The sequence below is a fragment of the Scyliorhinus torazame genome, chromosome 18 (assembly GCF_047496885.1).
Source record: "Scyliorhinus torazame isolate Kashiwa2021f chromosome 18, sScyTor2.1, whole genome shotgun sequence".
NCBI classification, from domain to species: Eukaryota; Metazoa; Chordata; class Chondrichthyes; order Carcharhiniformes; family Scyliorhinidae; genus Scyliorhinus; species Scyliorhinus torazame.
In genome coordinates this window covers 59,314,936-59,337,578 of record NC_092724.1, presented here as the reverse complement: position 1 = coordinate 59,337,578, position 22,643 = coordinate 59,314,936, and the positions used below count along the sequence as shown (strand labels likewise).

Genomic DNA, 22,643 nt, shown 5'->3' with positions numbered 1-22,643 from the left:
AGCCCCGCCAGCATCTTCGACACGTACCTCGCGGCACTCACACCTTCCACTCCTTCAGGCAGGCCCACTATTCGCAGGTTCTGCCTTCTCGAGACATTCTCTTGCTCCTCCACCTTTGCCCTTACTTTTTACAGAGGTCCCCTAGGAGCCCCACCTCCGCCCCCAGAACCACCACATGATCGCTGTGGTCTGAGATCACTCCTTTGATCTCCTGAATCTGCAACCCCTGCACCTCCAAACATTTCTCCACCCGTTCCATTGAAGTCTTTATGGGTGCCACAGCTCCTTCGATGGCCTTTGAGTAATCCTCCTGCATTTCCTTCCTCTGTGGCCGGAATTCCTCCTTAATAAAAGCCATCAACTACTCCTGCTGGGGCCTTCCAGCTTGCATCAGCCCTTCCCCTGCCTCCATGCTTGCATTGGCTGCCGAAGTACAGGCTTCCTCCAACTCTTTAGCCTGTGGTTGCAGGGGGTTCAGGACTGGCATTTAAACATCCATGGATTCACAACCTTTCGAAAAGACAGAGAGGTGGGAAGAGGGGGCGGGGTTGCCTTGTTAATTAGGAATGAAATTAAATCAATAGCACTAAACGACATAGGGTCAGATGATGTGGAGTCTGTGTGGGTAGAGTTGAGGAACCACAAAGGCAAAAAAACCATAATGGGAGTTATGTACAGGCCTCCTAACAGTGGTCAGGACCGGGGGCACAAAATGCACCACAAAATAGAAAGTGCATGTCAGAAAGGCAAGGTCACAGTGATCATGGGGGACTTCAATATGCAAGTGGACTGGGAAACTAATGCTGCCAGTGGACCCAAGGAAAGGGAATTCATTGAATGTTTACAGGAGGGCTTTTTGGAACAGCTTGTGATGGAGCCCACGAGGGAACAGGCCATTCTGGACTTAGTGTTATGTAATGAGCCAGAGTTGATTAAAGATCTAAAAGTAAGGGAACACTTAGGAGGCAGTGATCATAATATGGTAGAATTCAATCTCCAATTTGAAAGAAAGAAGGTAGAATCAGATGTAAAGGTGTTACAGTTAAATAAAGGTAACTACAGGGGTATGAGGGAGGAGCTGACGAAAATCGACTGGGAGCAGAGCCTAGTGGGAAATACAGTAGAACAGCAATGGCAGGAGTTTCTGGGAGTAATTGAGGACACAGTACAGAGGTTCATCCCAAAGAAAAGAAAGGTTATCAGAGAGGGGATTAGGCAGCCATGGCTGACAAAGGAAGTTAGGGAATGCATCAAAGCAAAAGAGAAAGCCTATAATGTGGCAAAGAGTAGTGGGAAGTCAGAAGATTGGGAAGGCTACAAAAACAAACAGAGAATAACAAAGAGAGAAATAAGGAAAGAGTGGATCAATTATGAAGGTAGGCTAGCCAGTAACATTAAGAATTATAGTTTCTTTAAATACATTAAAAACAAACGGGAGGCAAAAGTTGACATTGGGCCGCTCCAAAATGACGCTGGTAATCTAGTGATGGGAGACAAGGAAATAGCTGAGGAACTAAATAAGTACTTTGCGTCAGTCTTCACAGTAGAAGACATGAGTAATATCCCAACAATTCAGGAGAGTCAGGGGGCAGAGTTGAATATGGTAGCCATCACAAAGGAGAAAGTGCTAGAGAAACTAAGAGGTCTAGAAATTGATAAATCTCCGGGCCCAGATGGGCTACATCCTAGAGTTCTAAAGGAGATAGCTGAAGAAATAGTGGAGGCGTTAGTTATGATCTTTCAAAAGTCACTGGAGTCAGGGAAAGTCCCAGAGGATTGGAAAATCGCTGTTGTAACCCCCCGGTTCAAGAAGGGAACAAAGAAAAGGATGGAAAATTATAGGTCAATTAGCCTAACCTCGGTTGTTGGCAAGATTCTAGAATCCATTGTTAAGGATGAGATTTCTAAATTCTTGGAAGTGCAGGGTCGGATTAGGACAAGTCAGCATGGATTTAGTAAGGGGAGGTCATGCCTGACAAACCTGTTAGAGTTCTTTGAAGTTATAACAAATAGGTTAGACCAAGGAGAGCCAATGGATGTTATCTATCTTGACTTCCAAAAGGCCTTTGATAAGGTGCCTCACAGGAGACTGCTGAGTAAAATAAGGGCCCATGGTATTCGAGGCAAGGTACTAACATGGATTGACGATTGGCTGTCAGGCAGAAGGCAGAGAGTTGGGATAAAAGGTTCTTTTTCGGAATGGCAACTGGTGACGAGTGGTGTCCCGCAGGGTTCAGTGTTGGGGCCACAGCTGTTCTCTTTATATATTAATGATCTAGATGACGGGACTGGGGGCATTCTGGCTAAGTTTGCCGATGATACAAAGATAGGTGGAGGGGCAGGTAGTATGGAGGAGGTGGGGAGGCTGCAGAAAGATTTTGACAGTTTAGGAGAGTGGTCCAAGAAATGGCTGATGAAATTCAACGTGGGCAAGTGCGAGGTCTTGCACTTTGGAAAAAAGAATAGAGGCATGGACTATTTTCTAAACGGTGACAAAATTTATAATGCTGAAGTGCAAAGGGACTTGGGAGTCCTAGTCCAGGATTCTCTAAAGGTAAACTTGCAGGTTGAGTCCTTAATTAAGAAAGCAAATGCAATGTTGTCATTCATCTCAAGAGGCTTGGAATATAAAAGCAGGGATGTACTTCTGAAGCTTTATAAAGCATTAGTTAGGCCCCATTTAGAATACTGTGAGCAATTTTGGGCCCCACACTTCAGGAAGGACATACTGGCACTGGAGCGGGTCCAGCGGAGATTCACACGGATGATCCCAGGAATGGTAGGCCTAACATACGATGAACGTCTGAGGATCCTGGGATTACATTCATTGGAGTTTAGGAGGTTGAGGGGAGATCGAATAGAAACTTACAAGATAATGAATGGCTTAGATAGGGTGGACGTAGGGAAGTTGTTTCCATTAGCAGGGGAGACAAGGACTAGGGGGCACAGCCTTAGAATAAAAGGGAGTCACTTTAGAACAGAGATGAGGAGAAATTTCTTCAGCCAGAGAGTAGTGGGTCTGTGGAATTCATTGCCACAGAGGGTGGTGGAGGCCGGGACGTTGAGTGTCTTTAAGACAGAAGTTGATAAATTCTTGATTTCACGAGGAATTAAGGCGATGGAGAGAGAGCGGGTAAATGGAGTTGAAATCAGCCATGATTGAATGGTGGAGTGGACTCGATGGGCCGAATGGCCTTACTTCCGCTCCTATGTCTTATGGTCTTATGGCCTTATGTTCTCTCACTGTATTCTACCGGGTTTGATAACCAGCAGGCATACCACACCTGGGGAAACTACTCCTCCAACTTCACCTACGCATTTTCATCAAAATTCCACCCAGTGTCAGGTAAAAAGAGCTATTTTCTGTGTCTTCAAGCAGGAGCTGCCCGGTGTGTGACCCCTCACACCATGGTCACCACCGGAAGTCCCGAAAAAATTGCTTTTGATACATAAGTCTTTACTGTCGAGTAGAGCAATGACCACACTTTTGCTTCAAAGTTTAAGGTACAAAGTTTTACCCTAGTTGGGAGTCCAGGAATAAGTTACTCCTGACACTTATACAACTTTTATCATGTAGGGCTGAAGGTGTTTGTGGGGAAATGGATTTTTTTTTTTGTTAGTGCCTGCAGGACGTTTGTCATCCTTCATAGAATCATAGAATCCCTGCAGTGCAGAAAGAGGCCATTCAGCCCATCGATCTGCACCAACCCATACCCACTCCCCCCCCCCCCCCCCCATCCCCGTAACCTGACCTGCACATCACTGGACACTAAGGGGCAATTTTATCATGGCCAATCCACCTAACCTGCACATCTTTGGACTGCGAGAGGAAACCGCAGCAAATCCACGCAGGCACGGGGAGAATGTACAAACTCCACACAGACGGTGACCCAAGACCAGAATTGAACCCGGGTCCCTGGCACTGAGAGACAGTAGAGCTAACCACTGTGCCACCGTGCCACCCTTCCAAGCTTTCCAAGCTGTGACCACAATTTTGATCGGTTGGGAGTCTGGGCCAAAGTTTCACAGTAAATCGGCCACTGGCTGAATTATTCCAGCATGAACTGCAGGAGCACGATTCCTCTGCTTGAGCAGTAGTCAGCGGGCCGCACTTAGAGCCCTGATGGGCCACGTGCTGCCCTCGGGCTGCAGGTTTCCCATCACTAATCTGTAGGGAGAGAAAACAGAGTTTTTGAGTCGATACGACTCCTCCCTCTCTTCAGCTCTGAAAAAGAGTCACTGCTGCCGCTGTATGTCACTGGTGGAGGGAGTGAGTGTTTGTGGAAGCGGTGCCTATCAAGCGGCTGCTTTCTCTTGGATGTTGTCGAGCATTCTTGAGTATTGTTGAAGCTGCACTCATCAGGCAAGTGGAGTGTATTCCATCACACAACTGACTTGGACAGGCTTTGAGGTAGCTTGAGGTGAGTTACTCATCGCAGGATTCTGAGCCTCTGACCCGCTCTCATAGGCACAGTATTAATGTGGCTAGTCCAGTTCAGTTTCTGGTCAACAGTAACCCCCAGGATATTGATAGTGGGGGATTCGTCAATGGTAATGCCATTGAATGTAATGGGGTAATGGTTAGATTCTCTTTTGTTGGAGATGGTCACTGTCTGGTACTTGTGTGGCGTGAATGCCACTTGTCACTTGTCAGCCCCAACCTGGATATTGTCCAAGTCTTGCTGCATTTTCATGTGAACTGCTTCAGTGTCTGAGGAGTTCTGAATGGTGCTGAACATTGTGCAACCATTAGCGAACATCCCCACTTCTGACCTTGTGATGTAAGAAAGGTAATTGATTAAGCAGATGAAAATGTTTGGACCCAGGACTTTGCCCTGAGGAAGTCCAACAATGATGTCCCATAGCTGAAATGATTGACCTCCAACCACCACAACCTTTGTGTTAAGTATGACTTCAACCAGCAGAGTGTTACCCCCTGATTCCCATTGAGTCCCATTTTGCTTGAAATCATTGATGCATTACTTGGTCGAATGCTGCCTTGATGTCAAAGACAGTCACTCTCACATCACCTACAAAGGTCGTGGTCTTTGTGATGGTCAGCTGTGCTCTCCACTACATGGTCCTTCAGAAGGGTGTGAACCTTGAGTAGAGTGGTTGGCTTGTCGAGGGCTGTGCAAAGATATGCAGAAGCAATTCTGTATGTTAACATGTTAGATCTCCAACCAGCAGATGGCAGTAGAACTGCACCACATGACACTGCAACTTTGTGGAGTGAGTGAGGAGTTGGCGTGGATAGTCGTGTTTAGTATTAGCTCTCATATTCTAGTTGTTAACAGTTTGTAGTTCGTTAGCAGTATTAGTATTGTTTTCTCCCCACATTATTGTAATTTAATAAATCTTAACTACTCACGAACTAGACATTCTTTGGTGTACTGACTCAATCATTGCAATACACTAGAACGTAACATGGTACCAGAAGTGGTGATCTAGGAATTGAAGATCTGAAGTAAAGAACCTAGGAAACGGTACTACTAAAATAATCTACTAATCGATGAAGAACATCAAAAGAACACATCTCAACACTCAACTAGTCACCGAAGAAAAAGATGGATGGCTTGAAAATACCACAAAGTCTTCATGTAACTGGCAACGTAGATGCAAATTGCCGCATTTTCAAGCAGCAGTTTACTTTGTACGTGGCAGCCTTAGGTCTACATGCACAGCCTGATGAGTGAAAAATAGCATTGCTGCTCACTGTAGCAGGTCCACAGACAATCAAAATCTTAAACACATTTGTATTTGAGCGAAAGGCAGATAGTGAGATTTTGATGCTATTGTTAAAAAGTTTGATTGTACCCCGAAGAAGAACAAAACTTTTGAAAGGTACATTTTCAGAACATGCACACAGCAGACAGGTGAGTCGTTCGACAGTTTTCTAATGGATCTAAAATTAAAGGCTCAGACTTGTAATTTTGCCATATTAAAATCATCAATGATCAGGGATCAAATCGTATTTGGCATAAAAAATGGTAAAGTGCGTGAATGTCTTTTGAGGGAGAATGAACTCCAGGTCGAAGATGCAATAAAAATTTGCCATGCCAGTATGTTAGCTGCGCAGGACATCAACACGTTAAACATGAGATGTTTAGGCGCGAAAATTGGGAATTAAGCCGGCACCATAAATGTTGTGACGCTCCAAAAAGTAAAATGTGGTCTCAACAGCAGAGGCCATTTTAAGCAATTGCCAGACACCACCATTTTGTAAGCAGTGTGAAAATCGGCACTTACAGAAGCCTTTGGGAAAATCTGTGCGAAGTGCAAGGGCAAAAACTACTTTGCCAAGCAATGTTTTTCCAACAAGAAAATCGACTCACAAAAATCCATTAACACCATTGATGAAACTAATTTAGAGGATACATTCTTCATTGATGCCATTTCTAATGCAGACAGGGCCAACCAATCCAAATGAAGTGAAATGTCTTCTACTAAAATGAGAAGTAGTAATAATGAAGTATCTACTGTAAATAAAGATAACTGGACAGTTTCTTTACTTATAAATCAAATGTTTCTGAATGTCAAACTCAACACGGGAGCGAGAGCGAATCTCATCAGTATCAGAGATATTGAAGCAATGAGAATCAAGCCCAAGATTTTGAACAGACCAGCATTTTTAAAAGATTACAATGGTCAAAGGATTAATTCTTTAGATGTGTGTGAGCTTGAAGTTCAAATCAAAGATGAATCCATAAAGTGAAATTTTCAATTGTAGCCACGGATCGTGAATAGTCACGAGATGTGAAACACTTCAGTCAGTCAAGAGAATATATAGTGCTGACTATGCTTTGAATGCACACAGTAGATTGGTGGATTCAATAGTACAAGCATTTCCGGAGATTTTTCAAGATTTGGGTGTCTTGCCATTTACTTACCGAATTCAACTAAAGGATAATGCGCAACCCATAATATATGCTCCTAGGAGAGTGCCAGCACCATTAAGGGATCGATTGAAAGCTGAACTTGACAGAATGCTGAATCTGTGCGTTAGTAATTGATGCACGATCAATTGCACAAAGACTAGAGTTGGGTACAACTGAGGCTTTATTGCTCTAAGATGTGTGGCCTCCCACAGCAGCTGGCGAAATGGCTGCAGCATGGAGGACACACATATTTATACTCCACCTACTGGGCGGAGCCAGCAGGCAGGGACAACCAACGTACCTGTAGTACATGTCCTACCATACATCACCTAATAGAGGTGCAACAGTGGTTTACCACATTCACCCCCTGTTAAAATTGAGTCCGGCATACATATATATACAACAAATGTTTTTCTTTTTTTTTACATTTACATTTACAATATTTGATAGAGAGAAAAAAATGTCTTTTGAAGTTCAGTGGACCAGTTAGAGGTTTAACCGGTCCGGGGCCTTGATGTGCCGCTGGCAGCAATGTAGTGGTGGCGGCAATGCCGATGCTGGTCTGATGTACGGTGCCTCCGGGAGCGTGCCGAAATCCTCTTCTTCCTCGGGCGTGGGCAGGGGGAGGACGGATGGTCCCAGGGGGGTTGCTACTGGGAGCGCTGGGGGAGGGGAGGGTGGTGCCGGGCCGGGGGCGTGTGTGTGTGTGTGTGTGTGGAACCTGCTGGTGCCAGGTCCCTGCGGGAGACAGTATCCTGGCGGCCGTCGGGGTACGCCACGTAGGCATACTGGGGGTTTGCATGGAGCAATTGCACCCTTTCCGCCAACGAGTCCGCCTTGTGGAGTCGGACATGCCTATGGACTAGGACGGGTCCTGGAGCTGCGAGCCAAGTCGGGAGCGACACCCCGGATGTGGACTTCCTGGGGAAGGCAAAAAGACGTTCATGGGGTGTGTTGTTAGTGGCGGTGCACAATAGTGACCGAATGGAGTGTAGTGCATCAGGGAGGACCTCCTGCCAGCGGGAGGCCGGGAGGTTTCTGGACCATAGGGCCAGTTGGACAGCCCTCCACACCGTCCTGTTCTCCCTCTCTACCTGTCCGTTTCCCCGGGAGTTGTAGCTTGTCGTTCTGCTGGAGGCGATACCCCTACTGAGCAGGAACTGACACAGCTCATCACTCATGAATGAGGATCCCCTGTCACTGTGGATGTAGGCGGGGAAACCGTACAGAGCGAAGATTGTGTTGAGGGCTTTGATGACGGTGGCAGACGTCATATCGGGGCATGGGATGGCAAAGAGGAATCTGGAGTACTCATCGACCACACTGAGAAAATACGCGTTACGGTCGGTGGAGGGGAGGGGCCATTTGAAATCCACGCTGAGGCTGCAAAGGGGCGGGAGGCCTTCACCAGGCGCGCATGGTCCGGCCGGGAGAAGTGCAGCTTGCACTCCGCACATACCTGGCAGTCCCTGGTGAATGTCCGTACTTCCTCGACGGAGTAGGGCAGATTGCGGGTTTTTATGAAATGGTACAACCATGTGACTCCCGGGTCACAAAGGCTGTCATGCAGGGTCCCGAGTTGGTCTACTTGTGCGCTGGCACATGTACCTCGGGATAGGGCGTCTGGGGGCTCGGTGAGCTTGCCGGGGCGATACAAAATCTCGTAATTATAGGTGGAAAGCTCGATCCTCCACCTCAAGATCTTATCATTCTTGATCTTGCCCCGCTGTGTGTTATTGAACATGAAAGCTACCGACCGTTGATCAGTGAGGAGAGCGAATCTCCTGCCGGCCAGGTAATGCCTCCAATGCCGCACAGCTTCAATGATAGCTTGGGCCTCTTTTTCGATGGATGAGTGCCGAATTTCTGAGGCATGAAGGGTGCGGGAAAATAATGCCACGGGTCTGCCTGCCTGATTGAGGGTGGCGGCTAGGGCGACGTCTGATGCGTCGCTCTCTACTTGAAAGGGCAGTTTCTCGTCTTCTGCGTGCATCCCGACCTTGGCGATATTGGCTCTGATCCGGGCGAACGCCTGTTGTGCCTCGGCCGTCAGGGGAAAATGGGTGGACTGTATGAGTGGGCGGGCCTTGTCCGCATAGTTTGGGACCCACTGAGCGTAGTACGAAAAGAACCCCAGGCAGTGTCTGAGGGTCTTGGGGCAGTGGGGAGAGGGGAAGCTCCATGAGGGGGCACATGCGGTCGGGATCGGGCCCCAGAACGCCGTTCTGGACCACATAGGCGAGGATGGCTAAGCGGTTTGTGCTAAACACACACTTCTCCTTGTTGTAGTGAGGTTTAGGAGAGGGGCGGTGCGGAGAAATTTGGCAAGGTTGGCGTCGTGGTCCTGCTGATCATGACCGCAGATGGTGACATTGTCTAGGTACGGAAAGGTGGCCCGTATCGGTCAACCATTTGGCCTATCTCCCTTTGGAAGACCGAGACCCCGTTGGTGACGCCGAAGGGAACCCTGAGGAAGTGATAGAGGCAACCGTCTGCCTCGAAGGCAGTGTATGGACAGTCCGCTTTACGAATGGGGAGCTGGTGGTAGGCGGATTTGAGGTCTACCGTTGAGAAGACCCGGTACTGTGCAATCTGATTGACCATATCAGATATGCGTGGGAGGGGGTACGCGTCGAGCTGCGTGTACCGATTGATGGTCTGGCTGTAGTCCACGACCATTCTGTGTTTCTCCCCAGTTTTAACTACTACCACTTGGGCTCTCCATGGGCTGTTGCTGGCCTCGATGATGCCTTCCCGAAGCAGCCGCTGGACCTCGGACCTGATGAAGGTCCTGTCCTGGGTGCTGTACCGTCTGCTCCTGGTGGCGACCGGTTTGCAATCCGGGGTTAGATTGGCGAAGAGGGAAGGCGGATCGACCTTTAGGGTTGCGAAGCCGCACACAGTAAGGGGTGGTAGGGACCCGCCGAATTTCAGGGCTAGGCTCTGGAGGTTGCACTGGAAGTCCAGGCCGAGTAGTAGGGCAGCACAGAGGTTAGGGAGGATGTAGAGGTGGAAGCCGCAGAATTCTACGCCCTGGACCGTGAGTGTGACTGTACAGTACCCCCGGATCGCCACGGAATGGATCCGGAGGCCAGGGAGATTCTTTGGTTGGCGGGGTGTACCGCGAGGGAGCAGCGCCTTATCGTATCTGGGTGGATGAAGCTTTCAGTGCTCCTGGAGTCCAGCAGGCAAGAGGTCACGTGTCCGTTGATTTTAATGCTGGTCGATGCGGTGGCCAGGTTGTGCGGACGAGACTGGTCGATGGTCACTGAGGCGAGTCGTGGCCGATCGTAGCTGGTGTCAGATGATGGGGTGCCCGGGGGGGGGGGCACGGGTCCTGGAACGTTGGCGGTGCCCATGTGCCGTGGGGGAGCCAAGATGGCGGCGCCTGAAGATCTTGAGGAGGACAAAATGGCGGCGCCCATGGGCTGCACGTGGCGGGGGTTGAACAAGATGGCAGCGCCCATGGGCCGCACGTGTTGCTCGGGAGGGAAGGTGGCAGCACCCACTGGCCGCGCTTGGTCTGACGGGGGGGAGAGATAGCGGCGCCCATTGTCCGTAAATGAGGGATGTGGGTGCAATAGCGGCGACTGCACGGGCCTGGCACACCACGGCGGAGTGCCCCTTCTTGCCGCAAGCCTTACAAAGGGCAGCGCGGGACGGGCAGCATTGGCGGGGGTGTTTCTGCTGGCTGCAAAAGTAACATCGGGGACCCCCGGGGTTCGCTGGCTGGTGCGTGGCGCAGGCGTATTGACTGGGTAAGGCCCCCGCTGGGGCGGCTGTCTGTGGGGTACACGATGCGTAGGAGAGGTGGGCCACACGGCTAGGGGTGTAGGCCTGAATGTTGCGCGATGCAACTGTCATAGAGAGCGCTAGTTTCTTTGTCTCTGCTAGGTCGAGCGTGGCCCCTTCTACTAACAGTCGCTGGCGTATGAGGTCCGACCCAATCCCCGTAACAAATGCGTCCCACATTAGGAGGTTTGAATGTTCAGTGGCCGTAATGCCTGACAGTCCCGGTCCCGGAGGAGTGGGATTAGGGCCCGCCAGAAGTCTTCTATGGACTCACCAGGGAGTTGAGAGTGAGTGGCGAGTTCGTGCCTGGTCAAGAGCGTGTTCGTCTTCTGAGCGTAATTCTCTTTGAGAAGCGGCATGGCTTCGGCGTAGTTCAGCACGTCCTGGATTAGCGGAAAGACGCTGGAGCTCAACCTTGAGTACAGGATCTGTATCTTCTGAGCCTCCAAGACAGGGCTGGGCGGCGAGTTGATGTACGCCTCGAAACAAGTCAGCCAGTGTTGAAAGTCCTTTTTGGTGTTGCTTGAATGCGGATCCAGCTGCAGGCGATCCGGTTTGATACGGAGGTCAATCTTTTGAGCAATAAGTTGATGCACGATCAATTGCACAAAGACTAGAGTTCCGGACAACTGAGGCTTTATTGCTCTAAGATGTATGGCCTCCCACAGCAGCTGGCGAAATGGCTGCAACATGGAGGACACACATATTTATGGTCCGCCTACTGGGCGGAGCCAGCAGGCAGGGACTACCAACGTACCTGTAGTACAGGTCCTACCATACATCAACTGATAGAGGTGCAACAGTGATTTACCACAGTAATAAAATCGAAGAACCAACAAATTGGGTAAATTAAATGTATTAAAGAATGCAATAACGATGTAAGAATATGCATGGATCCTAAAGACCTCAATGCCAACATCAAACGACAACACTATCCAATACCAAAACGTGAAGAAATAACGAGTGAAATGTCAGGTGGGACGTGCTTCAGTAAACTGGATGCATCGCAGGGTTTTTGGCAACTCAAATTGGATGAAGAGAGTACAACGTATTGTACGCTTAACACTCCATTTGGCGCTTCTGTTTTCTTCAAATGTGTTTTGGGATAATATCCGTATCTGAAATCTTTCACAGGTCAATGGAACACATTGTGGAAGGTATTCAAGGAATTTGTGTGTATGTTGACGATATAATAGTATGGGGTTCTATGAAGGAAGAACACACGACCGACTTATCAAAGTACTGCAGAGTATTAAGAGGTATGGGCTAAGATTGAACAAAGCCAAGTATCAATTTGGCATTAAGGAAATTACGTTTCTGGGAGACAGATTGTCTGCTCAAGGCGTATAACCCGATCAAATGAAAATACAGGCAATAATGAATATGCCACGACCGTCAGACAAGAAAGGAGTTCTGAGGATATTAGGAATGGTCAAGTTTATAGGCAAATTTATTCCGAATTTGTCAGCCAAGACAACGTGTCTGAGAGAAGTTATCAAGAAGATGAATACTTTTGGAGGGGTTATTGGGTTATGGGGATAAGGTGGAAGTGAGGGCTTAAGTGGGTCGGTGCAGACTCGATGGGCTGAATGGCCTCCTTCTGCACTGTATGTTCTATGTTCTATGTTTCAGTTGTCTGGAATGGAGGGAATTTGAACAGAAGTACGACTTCAAGCATGTCACATCCAGTCCTTTATATCCACAGTCAGATGGAAAGGCAGAGAAAGGTGTGCAGATAGTAAAACAATTACTTAAAAAAATCGATGGACAGCCAGGATGATCCATATCTTGGATTGCTCTGTTATCGAGCATCACCTTTGAGTAATGGTTTGTCATCATCACAATTACTGATGAAAAGGAAGACAAGAACAACATTTCCATGCCCTTCATATCAACAAGCAAGTCACAAAATAAAACATCAACTGCAGTCTCAAAAGAGGAAGCAGGAGAGAATCTATGACAGGTCAACCAGGTCTCTACAACCTTTAGAATACAATGCTATATAAGGGTGGAGGATCCTGATGGCTGGTCAAAGTGTGTAAAAGTGATACAGAAGATAGGTCCAAGATCCTACACAGTCATCACAGAACAAGGACAGGCACACAGGAGGAACTGAAGAGCTTTGTTAAAAATTCAGCAACCTGTTACTTCACTGTCAGCAGATGATGTGTGTGAAAATTTCTGTCTCTCCAAACCAACGCAACCTGAACAAGAATCAAGTGTAGCACCTGAAGATGCACAGAGTAATGCAGTTCCAATAGAGGAATCTTCAGAGCCACTAGAATGTCAAGCAGATTCGGCAGATCAACAAAAGCTTAGAAGGTCAACGAGACATCGAAAGAAGCCTGACAGACTGAATCTGTAGTGGACACTGTAATTGGAAATAATCTGAATTGTTATGCTGTGCACATCATATGTATGATAATTGGTTGAAATGATGTATGTTATATTTTTGTTAAAATCTAAAGCAAAGGGGAGACCACAAGCAATGTGTAGAAACAATATCAACCAGCAAGCAGGGCAGGCATTTTCAGGTAAATAGGAACTAAAACTGTAGCAAAACCTTCAATCTTGGTTTCTCCATGCCCATCATAACTTTTAAATTTCTCCAGAACCTTACACTTAATGAAGACTTGAAGGGTCCTGACCGATTTTTACCTGATCCTTCACTGAAGTAACATAGCCTGTTTTTACATTAGTTGACAGTTAAACCTTGCAGAGCATCATCAAATTCTTCATCTTCTTCAACTTCTTTAGTCGCGTTATCAGATTCAATTGGGAGGAATCCATTCATGCAATCATTGAACTCTTTATCAGTCTAGAAAGTCAAACATATATGGACATTCATTAATGAACTGCCTGACCTTTTGTGGAGAATGTGTAGGAGGAGGGTTGATAAGCTCACAGGGCTACATTCTCATCCATTGCTGAGTGAAGAGGCAATGACACAGGGATATTATCACTGGACGAACAATTCAGAGGCTCAAGGTAATCCTCTGGCAGGTGGTGGGATTTGAGTTCAATTAAAAATAGAACTGGAATTGAAAAGTCTAATGATGACCATTGTCAACTGTGTTGTCCTTTGAGGAAAGAAATCTATCTTCCTTACAGCGCGGTGGCACAGTGGTTAGCACTGCTGCCGCACAGCTCCAAGGACCCAGGTTCAATTCCAGCCTCGGGTGACTGCCTGTATGAAGTTTGCACGTTCTCCCTGTGACTGCGTGGGTGTCCTCCAGGTGCTCCAGTTTCCTCCCACAGTCCAAAGATGTTCAGGTTAGGTGGATTGGCCATGATAAAGTTCTCCTTAGTGTCTAAAGATTGGGTGTGGTTGCTGGGTTACGAAGATAGGGTGGAGGAGCGGGCTTAAGTGGGGTGCTCTTTCCAAGGGCCAGTGCAGTCTCGATGGACTGATGTCCTCCTTCTACACTGTAAATTCTGTGATTTTATGTGACTCCGGACCAAAGGTGGTTGGTTCTTAAATACTCTCTCAAGGGATGCAAAATAAATGCTAAATAAATAGACAGATCAAAGTATCAAGCAGCGATCACACCCCATACTCATGCCTAACGTTCGACTAAATTAAAGGACTGCTGGTAAATGGTCCATCCATTTCTTCACTCTCCAGGTGGGTGCAGGACTTGAAGGTGATAAAGTATCTCTCAGGTTCAACAATCAAAATGGCAGCAGTGATTATGCATTTTGTGCCTCAGTTGTGTGAAATAATTTAATAATTTTTTGGTAAAATCTTCCAGATCGCTTTCAGAGTATCACAGTGAGGAGAGTGGATAAAGTCCACCAATAACTGAACCATCCCGATCAGGAGTCTCTCAGGTTCCATCACCAGTCCAGTTTTAATTCCCTGCTCACGGCTCAGGCGGCAGTTGGTCTAGAATTGACCTCAGGACCCTTGGACTTAGAGAGATAATTGGACAGTATTCCCATTTCTGATCATACTGGAAAGTAACTGTTACACAAAGATCAGGGCTGTGATTTCCTGGGCCGCTTTGCCACGGGCCCAGATCCCGTCATGGCCGCTGACTCTTGTGAGAGGGCCATAATGGGATTTTTGCCGCGGGATCTCAGTTTGAGATCTTCCTGTTATGTGAGGGATGGGCGGAAATGATGGGGGAGATGATACCCCGTGCTGGCGATGATGGGTGGGGGGTTGGGTCATCCTGATGCCTGCATGGTGTGTAAGGGGTGTGGGGCAGGGGGGTAACCTGTGTGGTGGGGGGAGTGTACACTTCTGTCTTCTAGGGTTAGGGTGTTTCCCCTGCTTTCCGGGATTCCGATGTAAATGGCAGGGTGTGGAAAGGGGGCTTTTACTTTGACTTTGAGATCGGGTCACTCTTTACAAATGACACTTCGATCTCCGCCCCACCCGAATGACGGCGCCAAACACCAACCCTGATGTTTTTTTAAAATCGGACATTGGGCAAAAAATGGATTTGAACAGGTTGTGACACCCGTTGTGAGTCTCTTAGCCTGCCCCACCGGCCCTGCTAGCGTCCCTGAACTTAGAATCATAGAAATCCTACAGTGTAGAAGGGGACCATTCGGCCCATTTTGTCTGCACTGACCCTTTAAAAGAGTATCCTATCCAGGCCCAGTCCCCTGCCCTATCCCCTTAACCCCACTTAAACTGCGCATTCCTGGACACTAAGTGCAATTTAGCATGGACAATCCACCTAACCTGCCCATCTTTGGAGTGTGGGAGGAAACCGGAGCATCCGGAGGAAACCCATGCACACACGGGGAGGATGTGCAGACTCCGCACAGACAGTCCCCCCAAGGCCAGAATTGAACCTGTTCCCTGGCACTGTGAGGCAGCATTGCTAACCCCTGAGCCACCATGTCACTCCTTGACAGACCCGTGAGAACATGCAAGCAATTATCGCTAATTTGAATCTCATTTGCTAACCGGGAGTCCCGTTGGTGTGAATTGGTGCAAGTCCTGACAAATGGGGAACTGGCGGCTTGCAGTTCAAGGGTTGGCAAGGGGGTGACTACCCTCCCTACAATTGCCTCCAGGTTCTTCACGGAAAGTGGAGATCGGGAGCTTGTATTGGGCTGGTGGGCTCAGGTCAGGGGTCTTTCCTGGGGTGGGGGTTTATTTGATTGGTCTTCCCATTTGCAGCCTTTAAATCCTTTCAACTGTCTATCAGCATGCCAATTTCAAAGAGCTGTGAGATGAAGGTATAAGTATTCCCTTTATGTGGTGAAACCTTTGAAGTGGTTTTGTTCAATGTTAATTTCATTGCCCTTTATCTTTTTCAAGCCTGTGTGCATGCCCAGAAGCCAAAACGCTTTGAACTGCATTGTTTGCATTCAATTTCATTGCCTTTTAAAAACCTTTTAATTGACAGGTCCAGCAGTGTAAAAGGAAGGATTACCGATGTTTATTCATACAGCTCCAGAGGGGGCCATTAACTCTGAGGGGCAGTTGCTTTTCTAACTGGAGTATTTTTATAAAGAGGTTGTCTCTTTGTTCTGAAGAGCTTCCTAGAAAGAGCAGGTACCTTGCATGGCAGGTCAGGTTTGCTACTAGCACCAGTTGGAATCATTCCAGTTTTCTCGCTGGCAAGAGCATTTAATCTTCAATCGCACCCAATTAATTTGGGTATTAAAAGGACAGGAGAATTTATCTTGACAAAAACATACCTTGGTCTTGTTGAGTTCTCTGTCCGAAGGCAGGTCCAACCCATAGTGCTACGACCTCCACCTTAGGTAGGGCAGGGAGGAAGATCCCAAATCCACCCAGTCCAGAGCCGGGATCAAAATCCTTCTTGTTGGTGTCCAGCCAACCACCCCACCCAAAGGAGACTAAGTTGTTCAGGTAACACACTCATGTCCATGCATGTTGTCGGCTGGAGCTATGAATGGTGATTGTGGAGGCTCCTGCTCTTACCTCCTGCCGTTGGCACATGGTGGAAGAATTTATATATTGATATGGAACCCATTTGGTTACTTTAGGAGTGCCTCTTTCTTGCCCAGCAAGACCTGGAATGGAACTTGAACCTTGACACAATACTTAGTCACAATACCCACTTATATATTGGTAAAGGAGGTTGGTTTCTTTGTTATAATGAGGTGCTCTGATGTCACGAACCACAATCACACCACATTCAGTAATAGCACCACAATAACTCATATCTAGATCCCTCAGACTAGACATCTTGTACACACCAGGTCTCCAAACTGGTTCATTCCCACGGTAAACGTGTGTTTCCCCATTGAGTACTCCAGATTGTGCTGTTCGATGTATGTCACATTGTCCTCCCATACCTTTCTCCTGTAGGTCTCTTCTTCCTGAATAAAGACATGAAGACAGTCAGATTCTAGTATCTTTTGTCCTTCATAAAATTGTGCGTTGGCTTTAAAGATTCCTGTAGTAAAGCTGAAATAAAAGTTTATAGTTGGGTTTCTATCCTTTCATAACGGAGAAGTTACACTTACTCCTTTTCCCACAGATACAGAAAAATAAACCAATCTCTGAGAGAGTGACAGAATTATGGTAGGAGTAAACAGCTGAACAAGATCAACATCTTTATTCCTCAACATTGGAACAAACAACAGAAAATAAGGTAGCAGTGGGACAATATAGTTCATGCATTTTATAGATCAGATTTGCCTCCGCTATCCCGTTAATTTTACAGCTATGTTCTGATTGGTGAACATGATGACAATGTCAATAGATGGAAAAAGAGGGTTGGTTTAACTCAGTTGGCTGGACAGCTGGTTTGTGCTGCAGAGCCAGGCCAATGGCATGGGTTCACTTCCCATACCGACTGAGGTTCTTCGTGAAGGCTCCACCTTCTCAACCTTGCCCCTCGTCTGAGGTGCGGTGATCCTCGGGTTAAATCACCACCAGTCAGCTCTCCCCCTCAAAGGGGAAAGCAGTCTATGGTCATCTGGGACTATGGCGACTTTACTTTTATTGAAAGGGGATGGTCCGGAAGCTGCTCAAGGTGTATTTATGGGGCGCGATTCAACTAATTGGGAAGAAAGTCCCATAACGAGCGTGTACAAGGGGCCTCAGCGGGAACCCGTGGCCGAGGCCGCACGTAGACCCGTTTTGTTCGAGTGAGCAGAGCTCTCCGGTGTAGTGAGAGATTGAGGGGCCGTTTTTAAATGGCGTCCTGATCTCCAAAGCCCCTGAAGCGACCCTCAACACCACCCAGCCCGAACACACTATGGGAGGGTCCTGGGCCCTCCATGAAGCCCCCCAACAACCACGCAGGACACCCCCGGCCTATGCCAGTGCCATCTGTGCACTATGGCAGTGCCAGGCTGACACCCTGGTGACACTGCCATGATACCAGGTTGGCACAGCCAGAGTATCAGGCTGGCACTGCTAAGGTGCTTAGGTGGTGCCAGCAGTGCCAGGGCACCACCCTGCCCATAGGGCATGCAGCTGGGTGCCTCCAATCCCCTGGGAGACCCCCACAAGTGCCATTCTGTCTGGTCCCCATTTGTGGAGACCAGTACCAAACTGCACTCACCCGTGATCTTCAAGGCGAAGGGGCTAAATCACAAAGCCTCAGCTACCTTGAGAATCTGCACATTAAAGTGAGGCGAGCTGTCTCGCTTTAATATGCAGTTTTACCAAAACATGATCCCACCCACAATCAGCGGGATTTACGTCACAGCATCTCGCAAGATCGCATTACATCATTTGTGCCTTGCGAGCCGGGTACATCCTGGGAGCGGGGTCTCTCGGCATTCATCAGCCATGCTGCGTCGTGGTGAGCTGCTTTTGAGATACAATGTGGCAATTGGATCGTGCCCATGGTTTCTACAGTAGCTTCGGCAGGGGTCTAGTAAACTGAGTGACACCAAAGGCGTAAATTTAATGCCCTCCCTGCAGGGGCTGTTTAGCACAGGGCTAAGTCGCTGGCTTTGAAAGCAGACCAAGGCAGGCCAGCAGCACGGTTCAATTCCCGCAACAGCTTTCCCGAACAGGCGCCGGAATGCGGTGACTACAGGCTTTTCACAGTAACTTCATTTGAAGCCTACTTGTGACAATAAGAGATTTTCATTTTCATTCATTTCATTCATGTGAGCTTGGTGGCAAGATGGTTTTTAAAATTGGTGGGAATCCCTATGCCTTTCTGTCTAAACCCAGTTAAACCTAGGAAGGAACACTCATGAACAGCCTTCCGACCCCAATGGCTATTCAACCACTTAGGTGGGCAGTTCATGCCCAATTAAAGGCCTCATCCCATCACCACTGGCGTTCACCCAGTGGTAGACAGGGGTCCACCATGCAGGAAGCCCGTGAAGCAAACCTTGTTGCGTTGGTGACAGGCTTCCAGAAATGTGTCACTTGTTCAGAGGAACTCAGTGCCTCATCAGGTCACGCAGCATCAATGAGGTGGGGGCCCCGTTGGGAGCCAAGCCCTTTCCCTTGCTGCGCGGTCATCTCCCCCTCCCCCAGTCCACTGTTACTCACCTGCGGCCTGTAACCTATTAAAATTTCACTTACAGGATGTAGAGATCACTGGCTAGGACAGCGTTGATTACACATCCCTAATTGCCCTTGAGAAGGTGTGGTGAACTGCCTTTTTGAAATACAGTAGTCTATGTGGTGCAGGTAGACCCACGATGCAGTTAGGATCGGGAGGTCCAGGTTTTTGACCCAGCAACAGTGAAGGAATGGTGATATATTTCAAAATCACCTTGGGAGGGCTCATCACTGGCAGCAGCAGCACCTGCCCAGTGGCACTACGGAGCAATGCACACCTGCCAGCCTCATATAGGCCTTCGGAAATTAGGTGACGGTTGTCTGACACCGGCTCGCCAGCCAATGGTTCATTGTCATCTACATTAAATTCTTCCGTAAGGCTCTACTGTTTCACTGTGAAATCTGTCAGCCATCTGTTGGGGTCAAAGACTGGGAGAATTGCCATGGAATTATGTTTTTTATTTCACTGCACATATCCATTCCACCCAACAAATAGCCCTCCTCTCCCATGTTAACTTCAATTACGAATTGTCAATATTTAGTGAGTGTGTGGAACCCCTTCCCCCATCACAGTGAGCTGAATGTTTGGAATAGGCTCCACACTAGAACAAATTCCCCTTTTACCTCAGTGTACTGCTTCTTATATTGAGATTTCCAGCTCTTCCAGTCTTCATCCAGTTTTGAATCGAATGTGTGACCTGAAGCTACAACCAGAATCGACAGCAGCACACAGCCCAGAAACAGAGAGAGCTTCATGATGGACAATCTAATGGAGCAAAACCAATGGCATCAGACATGGAGCGGACAATACTCACAGATTACTGGGAAAATAGCTGTTTGGTATAGATATGCTGCCAATATTATCCTGCTCAATCAATTGCTGTCACCTTTTTGCATTTTAGCTTCATTGAACAGATAATATATTTCTTGCTCATTGTCAGTGGATCGGAATCTTCCTGCCATTAAATCTATTGAATTAAAATTAATCAATAGTTAAGACTAAGTGTTGTGAAGAGCAGAAAACTTGTGAAATTAATTTAAATTGTGCTGATGTGGTGGTCTGTGCTCAGTACTAACATTCTAGCCTCAGTCAGGAAGGTAATATCTAAAATGAAAATCACCATAGTCTCACAGGAGAGAGAGAGCTGACTGGTGCTGATTTAACCTAGGGGTCTCACATCAGGTTGAGAAAGCGGGGCCTCCTGGTAACGTCAGATGTTGCAGGAATTGAACTTGTGCTGTTGGTGTCAGTTCTGCATCAGGAGCCAGCTGCCGAGTAAACTCAGAGGGCACTAGGTTTCCCACTCCCTCTGGACCCAGCCACTGAGACAGTCTGAGTCCACGAGCTAGCACAGTGCAAACACCATGCGGTAGCTAGTAAGTCTGGTCAGGCTAGTACTAGGTCTCCAGTCAGTTCAGTATAGTGTCGACCCACAGTTAAAGATGTTAGTTCTATCGTTCAATAAAACCGTGTTGGATCTTCGACAGTGTTAGAGGTCTGTTTCTCGCATCGCTGCATCAAGTGCAGTCCACACCGAACCGACCTGCCTAACACATTATGGTACCACGGAGTGATATTGAAAATTGACGGACCTACCTCGAGTGAATCAGCATTGACCAGCAAGCAGCTGGTGACATGGAAAACATCCAGCCTCCTCCGCATCTCCGGCAACCTTGGCGCAAATTGGAAGCTCTTCAAGCAAAAGTTCCTCTGGTACATCGAGGCCTCCGACCTCGAAGCAGCATCGGATGCCAGGAAGATCGCGCTATTTCTCTCCACCGCAGGGGACCTCGCCATCCACATCTGCAACTCCCTCACGTTTGCTGACGGCGAAGACAAAACAAAATTCAAAACAGTCCTGCTGAAGTTTGACAGCCACTCGACATTGAGGTGAATGAGAGCTTTGAAAGGTACGTTTTCCAGCAGAGGCTTCAGGGTAAGGATGAACCTTTTCAGTCCTTCGTCACTCATCTCCGCATCCTAGCGCAGTCATGTAACTATGACTCGACGGCTGATTCCATGATCCGGGATCAGATCGTTTTCGGGGTCCACTCCAACTCCCTTCGGCAGCAGCTCCTGAAAGTCAAACAGTTGACCCTCTCTGTTGCTATCGAGACATGCGTTGTCCATGAGCATGCTAAGAATTGTTACTCAGGGCAGCACGGTGGCGTAGTGGGTTAACCCTGATGCCCCACGGCGCCGAGGTCCCAAGTTCGATCCCATCCCTGGGTCATTGTCCGTGTGGAGTTTGCACATTCTCCCCGTGTTTGCGTGGGTTTCGCCCCCACAACCCAAAGATGTGCAGGCTAGGTGGATTGGCCACGCTAAATTGCCCCTTAATTGGGAAAAAAATAAAGAAATAAAAAATGAATTGGGTACTCTAAATTAAAAAAATAAGAAACGTTACTCCCACATCAGGGCGGCAGAAACTGCGAAGCTGCCCTCCCACGAAGCGGAACGGGTGCAGGCCATTGCACAGATGCAGGGCCTGAGCATCGAGGAGAGTGGCCGTTTCACGCGCTTTTCCCGGGTCCCTGCACATGCGCACCACGACCGAGTGGACGACGAGCCCGACAACCTAACTGCGCAAGTGCGTATGTCGACCGACCGCACTGCGCATGCGCGATGGCGCACGGAACGCACTGGCATCGACGTCATGACGTGTCCGAATTGTGGCTCCGCTCATTTAAAGCGGCAATGTCCGGCAAAATGATGCCGGTGTCTACAGTGTGGCAAGCTTGGCCACTACGCAGCCCTTTGCAGATCTGCTCCACTGCTCAGCAGCCAGCGATCCCAGCTGCGGCGCAGAAGTGTCCGCTCAATACAACAAGGCATGCCAGATTCCGATCCCAACAGCCCAATGGACCCTGATGCTGAGTGCCTCAAGTCCCCATACCGGGTGGGCATCATAATGACACATGCGCTGCCTTCCACCACACCTACGCAATGCCTCTCGATCCTCAGTGTGGATCCCGACGACGAGTCCTCACAGTGAACAAGGCCTGCATCCGGTTCAAACTGGACACCGGCGCGTCGGCTAACCTCATCTCGAAATCCGACCTCGACACCATCCGCACCAAACCGAACATTCTTCCACCAGCCTGCCAGCTCCTTGACTACAATGGCAACGCCATAGCTGCCAGTGGCCGGTGCCAACTGGGGGTATCCAATAAGGCGATCAAGGCGACGCTGCGGTTTGAAATCGTCGGGCCTGACAGAGTGTCTCTGCTCGGTGCTCGTGCCTGCAAGCTCCTTGTTCAACGCATCCACACCATGTCATCATCACCGGCGACGGCCTCGCCCATTGGAAACTTGCAAGCCGGCATAGATGACATCATCAGGCAGTACCACAGCATGTTCGACGGAATGGGCACGCTCCCATACCGATACAAAATCCTGCTCAAGCCGAACGCCACCCCTGTAATTCATGCACCTCGCCGGGTGCCGGCACCCCTCAAGGATCGTCTGAAGAAGCAATTACAGGACCTCCAAAACCAGGGCACCATAT

At 48.3% G+C, this 22,643-nt stretch overlaps 1 protein-coding gene across 1 annotated transcript in view; it reads right to left on the bottom strand.

The window, feature by feature from the left end:
* LOC140395236 (procathepsin L-like) overlaps nucleotides 1-19,896 on the bottom strand; it is a 129,049-nt gene extending 109,153 nt beyond the window's left edge. Inside the window, exons 1-2 of the mRNA XM_072482788.1 lie at nucleotides 19,759-19,896; nucleotides 16,857-16,979 (exon numbers count right to left, since the gene is read on the bottom strand). Coding sequence (XP_072338889.1) covers nucleotides 16,857-16,979; nucleotides 19,759-19,890 — 255 coding nt within the window. The 5' untranslated portion in view covers nucleotides 19,891-19,896. The remainder of the gene's footprint in view (nucleotides 1-16,856; nucleotides 16,980-19,758) is intronic.
* Nucleotides 19,897-22,643: the final 2,747 nt, after the last annotated feature.